Raw genomic sequence first — 12,890 nt, forward strand, 5'->3', positions numbered from 1 at the left:
ATTCCTCTCTCTCATTTTCCTTAATGTTTCAGACAGACATTTAAATGCACTTACTTTCATAACGTTGAAGAGGACCTCCTGCCCCAGGCTGTCCTGACCTTTAAAGAATTCATGCTCAGGATAGGTACGAGCAATGTCTCTGCGGATGAGCTTTTCACAGGGGGAGGACATCTTTAGCAGCTCTGAGTACTGATTCTTCACCGGCATGTCAGTGGCATTACCAAGGAGCTGCCAGACGATGGCTCGGAAATGATGAGGGATGCCCTTTCTGATCAACTCCTGAAGGACAGAGAGGGAGAACGTGAGCTTTTAAAGAACATCTAGGTGAACACCTTCGCTTATTTAACCACTCAATCTGTGCTGGACACACACAGGTACCTTGAAGCAGTTTGAGTTTAAATGCAAAGTTAAATAAATGAAAAAGAAGCGTAAATTACATATTCAACTCACAAATGCTACTTTCAAGTAGGGGATCCATTAAAGGGGGGCTTTAAAGACTTCAAATTGTTAAGATTTAATGCCAAAAACACTTTGTGTGAGTTATTTCTTTGCTGTAACAAACACAAACTTTCTGACTTTTTGTCTGTCCGTGCAGATATGGCAGCCAGTGTTTTTTTTGTTTTTTTTTTACTTGTCTTGGAAAATCTCTTTTGTCATCCATCTTGTACCCCCTCCTATCATGGGTTCACTGATGGGTGATACAGAGAGAGGAAGAAAGGGTGAGAATGGATGAGAGGAACAGTGGTGCAGTGAAATGACAGATTCTTCATAATATACTGTACCTACTGCTACTGGCTAAAGTAAATGTATTGCTGTTAAAACTGTTTGTTGTTACAAGTCTGTGTTGCTCCATGCAGGAATCAGCAATAGTACCCAAAATCTTACCAGCGCTTCGTGCAACGTGACAAACGTTTTTCAAATCCATATAAAATATAATATAAATACTGTACATACACTTTGAAATATGTGCTAATTCAGTGTTTCCCAACCTTTTCTGTCTCATGTACCCCCCAACGCCTCTCTTCAGATTAGCAGAACCTCTTCATCACTCCAATTTATTAACCTTTCTTGTTTTATTTACATGTTGTTAACATGTTGGCCTCTGAAATCTCCTACAGGTTGAAAATGTCAACCTGTACATTGAACGCACACTAAATTAATTTTGTGCATTACAATTATTGTATAACGGAGAATATATTTACCTCCAAGTAACAATTTAGTAGGACATTAAGGCCACAATATTGTTTATTCCATTAATGCCGTTTATTGTCAACGGGTGGAAAAGATGTTAGATGAACATGTACGGTGTCTGAAAGAGGCTTAAAAATGACTCAGCATGTTGGAAATAGATTCATCAATGTATCCAAGTACCCCTGGTTGGGAACCACTATGCTAATTGATAAAATAATAATTTCATTTTTTTTTCTTAATAATAATTTTTTTTTACAGATTTTTTTTAATTTGTCATCTCTTGTCTACTCTGTACACATAGCTATTACAACTGTTGAATCTGAGGTGCTGTTTTGTGCTTTGGTTAATCTTCAGAAACGGTTCTTTGGGTCGCGGTCCCACACAGCGCTGGTAAGATTTTGGGTGCATATAGAAATGTGAGGTAGAAGTACAAGAAACCAAAAATGACTACTCAGCCTATCCCTATTCAAGCAGTCACTGCAGTTAGTCTGCTCAGACTTTGCTTGTATTTCATGTTGGATGGCCTTCCAACCCCCAGTAAGGTGCAATGCTAACTTTAATGTAAAGGCGCTAAATGCTCATTTAAAAAGCGAGACCAAGTGTCTTCATCCTTAGGGGAAAAGAACAAGAATGGGAAAGAAACATCATCCAGGAAAAGCAAGTGAAGTGTGAGAATAAAACTGGAAAAACAGATGGTCTGAGTGTAATTTACAGTTTGAACAATGAGTAGGAATTCTTTCTGTTCCCAGCTCTAGTGTATGACCCACTGCCACTTACCTTGAGCAGTTTGTCCTTCTTGCGCCTCCACACCTCCCACTCGTTCACAATGCGGCCCCATAGAATCCACGTGTCTTCCTCCAGGTGGGACAGGTTGGATGAGGCTGAGGAGCTGGACACCAGCGAGGAGCCGCTGTTGCGGCGAGAGCCACTCATGGACCGCATGGACTTAGAGTCGGCCTCCAGCAGCCTGCATGTGTTGATAAAGATGTAGGACGGGTGTCAAACTCATTTTTAATGCACAACAATTCCTCCTTTTTTCTATTGCAAAAAAAGGTGATACGATAACAGTCCGAATGTGGAGATTTAATGTCACGTCTAATACCCACTTCATGTTGTATAAGGTCAAACAAGGTAGGATGCACTGCAAAAGAAAAAGGTCCATAGGAGATGATCCCAGAGCCTATTTTTCCCTGGGTTATGTAAAGAGAAATGTGTAACAGATCTGTAATTACAGATTACCATGTTGAATCTGGTGCTCTTAGTTGTGTGGGATTAAACCTTATCTAACACTGGGATTAAAACCTCACTGTTGAATAGAAAAGTCATTCAAGTGAAAATACCAAAGCAGGAGCAATTCACTTTTTTTTTTTTAAACCACCAAAAAGTGAACATAAGACACATTTTAAAAAAGTTGTTGTTTTTAAGTCAGAAGTTTAACTTTGCTTCATTAGTTCACTGTAAATTGTCTGAACGTTCTCAGTCTGCAGTTCATGTTTATTATTGTGACCTTTGAGGGTGACTGGACTTGCTTTAAGATTTCACCTGCAACATTACTTCCAAACTGTGGCTCACTCTATTCTTTAATTTCTTATATAAGTATTAACATGAAAAGATACTTCTGAGCATTTCCACCGATTCCACATGCAACCCTCGGTGTAATTTTGTGCAGCAGCCATAAATTACATAAAACAAATTTACAATACACAAAATGACTCCAAAAACATACAAAAAGTAACAAAAAGACCTCTAACCCTCCCCTAAAATACACAAAATGAATCCCAAAATGCACAACATGCAAAACAACAACAAAGATAATAAATAAATAAATAAATAAAACACTGGTGCATAGAATGTTTTTTTTTGTATATTTAAGGAGGGGAAAAAAAGCCAGCACAAGTATCTTTGGAAAAGCATCTTTGGAATAGATAAGTGCATAAACTTGTTTAATAATTCTACACTCAAAATCTGATTTTGTTAAATCTATGTGAATGCTCAGGATTGCGTTGTCGAGTGTAAAATCAATAATGACAACTTGGGTGACTGAACCTCTTTGTGCCATTGCTGATATTTTACATTAAGGCAAAGTGCTGGAAAGTCATGTTTAAATAGAAATAAACATATACAGAGCAGTGCTTTGCTGAATGAAATCCCTGCATCACATCGTACCTGTTCTGCTCCTCCAGTTTGGCCAGAAGCTCCAGCTCATCAGGACTCAGGTTTTCAGAGTCTGCTGGGGAAGCTGCAGTTGTGGACAGCACTGCATCATGGGAGGAGGAGTCTGGGCTTAGTACTGGGCTGCCAGTTGATGGGTCTGGATCCATTTCTGGAGGAGAAGATGGGCACTCAAGCTGAGTGGGAGCACCAAAGGCGACTCTTTCTGGGCTGCTGCTGGGAATGGACATGACGATGAGGATGGAGCAGGAGGATCAGGATGAAGAGGTCTGTGTTTGTTATCACACTGTTGGTGTTCCCTCTCACTGAGCCAGAGAGTCAACTGATTGGTCAGCTGAAGGGCCTTGGAGCCAATAAGATCAAAGGTCCTCAAACCTGGTACACAAAACACAATAAAATACAGTTAAAAAAAGGTGAATGATCAACTTTAGTTTACTGACACTGATGTACATTACTTTGACACATAACGTAAGTGTACACCATTTAATGCCTCATAATTGTGAGCTTTTTTTAACCACTGGGTTGTAACACATGCTTAGGTGTGCAATATCCATATCCATCTTAAAGCTGCTACACCCGATTTTTTTTTATTAGAAAAAATCATATTGTATGCCTCAAAGATCAATAAATCTAATATTATTTACCCCAAAATGAAAGGAAAAAGGTCAACATTGCTACTTAAAAGTTTGTTCATCTCCATTTGTTGACATTTTGACAATGTGCATTGCATTGTGGGATGTGGAATCTTATAAACTGATGCATACAAAGTTTTCTTTTCTCTCATTCTTACCATAATTTCTTATATTTTTGTCAGACAAAGAATAGTAATTCACTTGGTACCATTTTATTATCATTTGTTCCCAATATTCCCCGTGATATCAATATGAAAAACACTTCTATGCACCCGTCTCTACGAATCTACATACCAGAATCACTTAACGCGGGACATGATGTTAAACCGTCCTTTGTGCCAAAAGATGGCAGTCACATGGGGTTTACCATTGGAGAGTGGGGTGTGAGCTGTGTCTCAGATTTGGGAAGGATGTAAATTTTGGATGCATCATCATTAGTAGTGTTCCTTTGACACAGGGTGTTTCGACCTTTTAAACACTAAACACCCTCATCAAAGGTGGCCAGCTACAGGGTGATCAAGCCTGAGCTTGTGTCCCATAATGGTTTCCAACTCTCTCCTATCCTTGTTGGATTCTTAGCCCCTTAAGTGATGTTATTATTCCCAGTCACTGGTGCACGCCTGTAACATGCTCAATCATGAGAAGCCTGGTTGTTTCATTGGTTTACGATTGAGAACAAACTTAAAGGTGCAGTCTGCAACTCTTATAAAAGTGACTTTTTGTCATATTTGCTAAAACTGTCACTATGTAAGGACAGCTTTACATAAAACTAGTAGTTTGTGTGAAAAAAAACCCAGACTCATTGAGCCCCTCCCGCTGCTCCTGCAGCCTTTGGCAGACTGCCAGAATGCACCGCAACCGAGCAAAAAGAACCAATCGGAGCCAGGATTGTGTTTGATGGACTGTCTGACAGCTGTTGCTCACAGTCCCCGCCCTTTTCCCGGGGCTGGAGCACTGTCTTTTTTTAGTGTATGGTCTGGAGGAGTAGAAGATGGAATTGGTGACTTTTCTGTTTGAAAGATAATTACTGCTGCTTGATTTACATTATGTTTGATGTGTAATTGTTACACTAGAACTCTGTAGTGCATGTGTTGTTCATGTGCGTGCAGCAGACTCCGTGTGGGCTGCTGTAAGTGACACTGTGTTGTTGCTGCTGTTGCTGAGGTGTGTGCACATTGAGAGAGAAGCGCTGCAGTAATATGCTTTTAACAGAGCATTGATATATTACTGTGATGTTGCTGTCCGGCTAATGTTAGCTTGCTAGCTCCTCTGAGGGAGGGACTTTGGAAATTTTGGAGGCAGGGCAAGAGAACAGCGGAGAGGGAGGGGGAGAGGGATCTGAAAGTTGCGGACCGCATCTTTAAGTGGCAATTATAACCTTTTTTCTTTTTTCGGAGTAAATGATGTTCGATTTATTAATCTATGAGGCATCTAATAAAAAAAATATCTGGGGTAGCAGCTTTACCTCAGTTGTCATTTCAATTATTAGTGCAACTGAAAAGTGGCCACACCTTTCACATCCATTTGAAGGCAAAGTATTTAAATAATTCCCTTGCTTTGTCAATAGAAAACACAGAGTTAGAAACCATGCAATAGTCCATCTACAAAGCAAAACAAGACTGGTTTGAGGAACACAGCCTTTACATTCGGTGGCTACTTACTTCTCTAATCCCATCAAAGCCAGTAACTATCGAGGCCACACACTTTGAGGCTTTTAAAGATCATCTGCTGTGAACATCTTAGTGTCAGCTCGTGCAGCACACCAACAGATTTGTAGTGTAGTTTACACCTTGATGGGTCAGGGCTGAGTTGTCAGGCAGGTAGTTATGTAATGGTTGAGTGCATTTGTTCTGCAATGTGATGATACACATTATTTTTTACACAAGCTTTAAGCGTGAGTAACATTAGACCAGAAATGAAACTTGTGTAACAGGATTACACATCTCTGCCAATCAGGAGTCAGGACTCGCATACAAAACAATAAATAAATCCAAGAACATTTTAAAAGAATTAAATGAGTAAAACTAGAAAAAAATGGGTAAAATCAATAAAGTTGACTACAAACAAGGTACAGAGTCTTTAAATCTTTTCATTTTAATAAAGAGGGAGAAACCGATCTGTTATTGAAGTGAAAAAGGTTCATCTAAGGTTCAGACAGTATGTGCTGCATTGATGTCATCTTAATCAATTAATTTAAAAGATTACTTATCTGATTATTAACAATCAGACAGGTAAAAGCTGAGTCATGTCTATGTTTTACAATTCTATCCAAATCAACTCGTACTTAATGATTCATCACATACACATAATTTGACCACACTAGGTATAACATTTCAATGCATTTCTTTCTTTTCTGCAGAATACAAAGCGTAATAAAGGAACTAGCTCTGAATAAAGCACTAATACTGTCCCACACCCAGGCTCAAGTACTAACCACAGGGGAGCGGCTCTTAGTCACTGTAATGTCATCACTTTGACCGAGAGCAGCAGGACCCACGGTTCGCTGCAGTCAAACTCTGCAAAAGAGCCGTTGTTTTTTTTTCCCCACACAACAAATAAAAACTACACCAACAGGGTCCATAAACCTGACTCACTGCAGCAACATTTCTACGCGGTGTCATCTCATTAAGCCCTGACAAATACTGTGTGCAGAATGGTTGAAGCAGGTTGAGCCAACAAGCAAAAACCAAAACAATAGGAAAAGTTAGAAGCCCCATGACAAGCAACAAAATGAACTTCACCTACAATTGAAATAATAAAAAAAAAACGAATACAGTGACAATGAGCTTTGTTTTTATATAAAATAAAATGGCAAAAATATGAAATGTCAAGGATTTGTGATGCTATAAGGCTTTACCTCAGTGATGGGTTTCAGCCACTGTCATGCAGGAATAATAAGATTTCCTTCTTTGTGGCTCAGCAACTGTTACAGTGTTGGAATGACATGGAAAGTCTTGTTCAAAGCAGAACAAGCTCGATTTTCTAAACTTGTTTTCTGTTCTATTTTTGACAGGTGGCTTCCTGTATTGTTCTTATGAGTCTGATAAAAACTGCAAATGAATAAAGAGAGAGAGGGACAATTATACTTGAGAAGTAGTTTGTGTACTGTAGGGTGGTCCTTGATATAATAGGGAAAAAAATTAAGTTTATTTTAACCCAGCTTCACAAGTTTAGAAATGTCATGAAAGAATGGAACAGATTGACACATGTTTAGCGGTCACTCAAAGCGTCCAAAAAACATTGCTACTGTAAAATAACAAATACATTATTACTACTGCTTGAACCCAGGACCTTCTTGCTGTGAGGCGGACGTGCTAACCACTAACCCACCGTGCGCCCCTTGGTCAGGTGACTGTTTGCAGGGAATTGCTAATTGTTCAAGACTAAAATGGTCAAAAGTGGAAAGAAGTTTGGTAAAGGAACTGACCAGGTGTCTAAGCCTGCTGAGCTACACTGGTCTAGTGTTTGATATGATAACACTGCTAGCAACACAGGGTTGAAGAATGGTGCCGTCATGTTTTAAGATTGTCCGTGATTTAATGTCGAATGCGTTGCATCATAGAAACTAGCCACACCTATCTTCCCACTAATAGCGTGTTGCCTAGAACACAAACTCACTCAGTGTGTGAAGAAAGGCTCACTTAGGACTGATAAAAGCCTATTGACAGGTGAATTACATTACACATACAGTGGGAAAGAGCCGTTGTGTTAAGCAGATCCAAATCAATACGTGCATGTTAAAAGCTGACTTTTAAATGACCCGCAACACTTTGTTTCCCATTATTAGCAGATACTAATCCACCATAAACAAACGTAGCACACAGCAGGATGCATTTACAATGACAAAAGAATTAAAGAGAGTACTGTACTCCTGACCTGTAGTGAAAGACAAAGATGGAAAATAAAGGCCATCTTTCTAGAAGACCTGAACTCCTACCGTGTTGGGTTAAACGGAGAGTTTTCCTTGTTTACAATTGATTAAAATCACAAAAGCTTTTTAAGACCTGATATCAATTAACCAAAAGTTACCACAATGATGTGTGTGAAAGCAGCATGAAAAAAAAAACAGCAAGTAGTCAGTTTGTGTAAATGTAACAGAATAAGTCTCATATACGTATACAAGTACAATGATGTATAAATGGCTAAACACAGAGATGGCTGCAATAAAAGACATTATGGACATGTTTCACATACCTTGGTCTCTTGTTTGGCAACATGCTTATGTTGTCAATGATCCTCCCATGGATTCCAGCTCCTCCAATCATTCTCTATAGTTCATTTTAAAACGATCCAACACTAGTCAACTAATGAGCACTTTGACCTTCTGTGCAGAAAATCCTCATGTTTTCCTATGTTTCAGCGACCCTGGTCAGAGAGGTGAACAAGAAGCCAATGGTGGAGCTTCAGCGTTGCACGCTGAAATAGATGAACCATCACTAGTGCTCTCCACCAATCAGGGCTTTGCGGTAGAATGCCAGGCTGAAGCCACATTTCAATAAAAGTCACTAGTACAGTGTACATTTTAGAACACCCTCAGGTCTCAGAGTATCAGGAAAACCTGTAATTTATCAGACTAAACTCCGCCAGATGAAACCGCCTCATTTGTCAATCCAAAAGGACTCATGTCTCAGCAAAACCTCCTTCAAATCTTACGAGCTCACTTATTAAAACAAGCCTCATCAAATTACACGGCCTCAGGCTTCAAAATAAAAGTCAGACTCAATGGCCTCAGGCCATAAAATACGACATGACATTAGGGATGTCCCGATACAACTTTCTCATTTCCGATATGATACCGATATTGCAGCCTTGCGTATCGGCCAATACCGATATTGATCCGATACGATATCAGCACAAATCATACATACTTTTATTACTTATTTTGTAGTGTGGAATGTTAGAAAAGGCTTGATCGTGTGATGTTACTCAAACAGAGAACAATAGTCAGCAACAGTAGGTATGAGAAAAAACTGACCCATTTATTATGAACCAATAATGGTTAACATAATATCTACAGTATTCTACAATTGAATAAAATAAAAAAATCTGACATTCGTTTTCTGGCTGATATCGGATCGTGACACCTCTACATGACATATTTTGAAGAAACCGAAAATACAGATACCAGAGTAAGTTGAAAGCTAGTTTATTTATTTATTTTTAAAGGTTAAGATATTTCACTGTTTAATTTAAATATGTATTTATTAGTCAAACAATAAGTTGATATATCTTAGCTTTTAAAAAGTAAAAGGAAAAGATGCCATTTCAACATACTTCGTCATGTGTACTTAAGGTTCCTTCAAAAAAAAAAAAAAAAAAGGTAATGTCATATTTTAAGGCCTGAGGCCGTCGAGTCTGATGACTTTTATTTTGAAGCCTGAGGCTGTGCTATTTGAAAAAAGCCAGGATTCTCAGGCCCTACAGCCCTGGAAAACCCTAGAAATGTCTTTCCAGTGTCTTAAATCGAGGGTGACATCAAAATCACGGTCTCATTCAAAACCCATGAAACTGTAATAGTATTGTGAAAAGAAATGTTTGGAAATAGAGTTTTGGTTTACACAGCACAGCAGCAGAACCATAGACAGCAGCACAGCAAATAAAACAGTGACCCCCCCCAAACATCCACACACATGGAAACATGTATTAAACATTTATAACTACACAATTAAAACTGTCCGACAACACTGTGGAAGAACTTTTGATGTGTCACAAAAAAAAAAAAAAAAAAAAATGACCGAGGAAGAAGTGTCTGCCAACAGTTAGCTGGAAACGGCTTGGAGAACACAAAAGCAGCATTCATTCTTTTGTTTGTGTGTGTGATATTAAGGCAGATAAAGAAGTATCTATTCCTTGGTAAATACATACAAACAAGGTCAGTGGGTGTAAAAATAGGATAGCTGTTCATGTGATATTTCACAGATGATTCTGAATATATGGAATATAAGAAGAAATGACAAACCCATTACTTAGTGAAATCCTTTGGTCAAAGAACATTTAAAAGTGAGTTAAAAATCACTTAATCATTATTAAGTGAAATAATCAATGTTATGCTCTCCATTAAAAAGGCAAGCACTGAACAAATGCTCTTTCTGTCAGAAACTGAAAGGATTCTTTTATCTAAAAAATAAAAATAAAAATAAAAATAAATAGAGGATGACCGATATCAAAAGTTTATGATAATAATGATACAATATTTGTGGAAAGGGCAAAAAAAAAAGAAGTATAATTAAAAAATATTTTACTTTACCAATGGGCATACTTATTTACTATGGGTATGACCTTTTTGACTGAATTGAATATAAAATATACAATAAAAAGTAACATAAAGACATTTTTTAAAAATTACATCTAAAGAGCAAAAAGTGCCACTCTGCAAAAAGAATGCAGGAAACAAAGACTGACATGGCAGTCTAGAATATAAAACCAGATCATGTCATCATTATGACATTCTTTAAAAAATAAATGTCTTATCTGTGCATGAACTTGACACAACATCAAACTAGAACAGTATACACAGCCCAGATTTAAGATAAGGACATGTTCGTTTCTTTTTTCAATTATATTAGCATAGCCTACTTTTTCTGGCAGTAATTGAGACCTTTGGGCATGTCTGATGTGTCTCACAATACTTTGTCACAAACTATACAGAGTGTGCAGTGGACATTATATTTCACTTTCATTCATTAGATCCAATATTCACTGATGAAACAGAGGATGACCTCCTTTGCTGCCCTGTTCTTGCAGCTTGACTCAGGAGGAGTGTGTGTGTGTGTGTGTGTGTGTGTGTGTGTGTGTGTGTGTGTGTGTGTGTGTGTGTGTGTGTGTGTGATCCTATTGACCGGACATGACAGCTCATTATGATCCCACAGCCTACCCGTACAGCTACTGCTGAAGATCCCTGAACAACAGGCCTTCCATGCTCAGCATCACATACACATCATAGCTCGGATGAAGCATCATCTGTGCTCCAATCAAACCAGAGCAGAGCAGCACCACATGATCTCTACATATTATGACCTTAAACGACAAAAATACAACAGTGTAAATATAAGCGATGAGGATGTGCTTCACACACACACGTCGCTAAGGCATGTTGTGCCTTAGCGACACATATATAATGCATGGTGTGCGGGCTAATAATGAATGGGGCCGTGTCTCCGCTAACACGCAGGTGTTATGGATCTGCTGGCCACCTAGCTAATGAGTGATCGACTTCCGAATATATTATGTGCTGCTGGTTTTTAGGGATGACACCACAGCAGGGATTAAGATGATCAAAGGTCCTGAAGCATTTAAATGTGTTCTGTCATTAAAACTAGGATTGTTGGGTTTTTAAACCACCATTACAAGCAAAAAAACACAGTAGCGACATGAATGAGAAGGTTTATTTACTTACGAGTTGCAACTTGAAACTTGAAAATCCCACCTTTTTTCTTCTTAGTTTCCTTTCATTCTTATTTATTGTGTGTTATGTTAATTCTCTGATCTGTTATCTGTATAGATGTGGATTTTTGTATCAATAATTTCACACACTATATGGTGCACCTTATTGTTATTGCTAATTTGTGTTCAATAAAAAAACAACAAATGTATCTAAATGTTATACTTGAGGTAGACAAGAATTTTTTTTAATAAAAAACAAATAATTCTTTACTTAATAGTACACATCTGTTATCTACCCTTTGTTTTGATGTGAATTACTAGAAACAAACCAGTCTTCTTTTAAATAGTGAAACTATCTGACTTGTGTTTGTATTTTTGTAATGTGATCAGATATTACTGTAAAAACTAATTATACATTTTTTCCCCCAGTTAATTACATCTTAAATTTTACCTCTGACTACTTTAAGTTGTTTTTTTTTCTCAGATAGACAAAAAATAAAATTAAAATAAAAATGATCATAACAGAAATGGTCTAGCCTATATTTTGAGGAAGCCAGTAACCGGAAGAAGGTCTCCGGTTAACATGAAGACCAGTAGAATCAGAACACTGGCCGTGTTATTTCCTCGGCGATAAACGGACTACACAGATGAAGCTGTTGATAAGTATTTAATATTCATGGGTCTGATCTGTGTGATTTTACCTATAATTATACGACTACGCAAAAAAAAAAAAAAAAAACATTCCCATTGACAGCGTAAATCACGTGTTCAAATATATATAAATATATAAAACAAATATTAATTTACAGATACAATCGCTTACCCGCACTCTGTTTCCATGACTGGAGCGCTCGTTTTATCCGCCCTCCTTCGCTGCTTCGTGGTAAATGTCAGACGTCAAACACTAATTAACATCCTAACCGAGCACCGAGGACAGACAGGGATAGACCGTCCAACACTGAGCCATCGTCCAGCCGCTGACCCTTCGCTGGCCCGAGCCTCGGCCTCCGCACGGTCTACATGTGAGAGCCTGCACGGAAAGAGCTCATATCTACAGAAGTATCCCGTGTAAGGACCATGACAGCCGGGCTACTGGCTCTCTGCTTCACCGGGAGGTGACGCTTACAGAAGCATCAATCATTAGGAGTGAATTACCCAGAATGGCTGTCGTTCTGTGTATTACGGTGGCTAGGAGGAGGAGGAGGAGCCCACCAATCAGAGTGCAGCTTAACACATGATTGACATGTCAATAACCAATAGCATGGTCCGGCTGCGGGTTTATAGAGGAACGACAACAAATCCAACCAATTGCAGTAGATATTTATTCTGTGGAAAGGCGGGCTTTGCAGGTGTTGCACAGCGGTGGTAATTATTCCTTTTATTTTAGTTCAATTATTGATTCAAACCGATTGTGCATGTTTGTATACATAAACATCTTAATGTTGATACAAGTACGTGCGTTTTTATTCGGTGGCATCAAATGCTTTAACCTTCCTAAAGCAGACAATGGAT

At 38.4% G+C, this 12,890-nt stretch overlaps 1 protein-coding gene across 4 annotated transcripts in view; it reads right to left on the bottom strand.

Moving 5' to 3' along the window:
* The window catches only part of evi5l (ecotropic viral integration site 5 like), a 32,727-nt gene extending 20,176 nt beyond the window's left edge, over positions 1-12,551 (bottom strand). For 3 of the 4 annotated variants that reach the window (XM_028446936.1, XM_028446943.1, XM_028446920.1), the window contains exons 1-4: positions 12,202-12,551; positions 3,358-3,738; positions 1,969-2,158; positions 55-279 (exon numbers count right to left, since the gene is read on the bottom strand). In XM_028446936.1, the coding sequence (XP_028302737.1) occupies positions 55-279; positions 1,969-2,158; positions 3,358-3,593 (651 nt within the window). In that variant the 5' untranslated portion in view covers positions 3,594-3,738; positions 12,202-12,551. Of the gene's footprint in view, positions 1-54; positions 280-1,968; positions 2,159-3,357; positions 3,739-5,656; positions 5,846-8,189; positions 8,361-12,201 lie in introns of those variants that run through there. The other variant, XM_028446928.1, reaches the window with a different exon arrangement.
* Positions 12,552-12,890: the final 339 nt, after the last annotated feature.

This window comes from Gouania willdenowi, chromosome 1 (assembly GCF_900634775.1).
Source record: "Gouania willdenowi chromosome 1, fGouWil2.1, whole genome shotgun sequence".
Classification (NCBI taxonomy): domain Eukaryota; kingdom Metazoa; phylum Chordata; class Actinopteri; order Blenniiformes; family Gobiesocidae; genus Gouania; species Gouania willdenowi.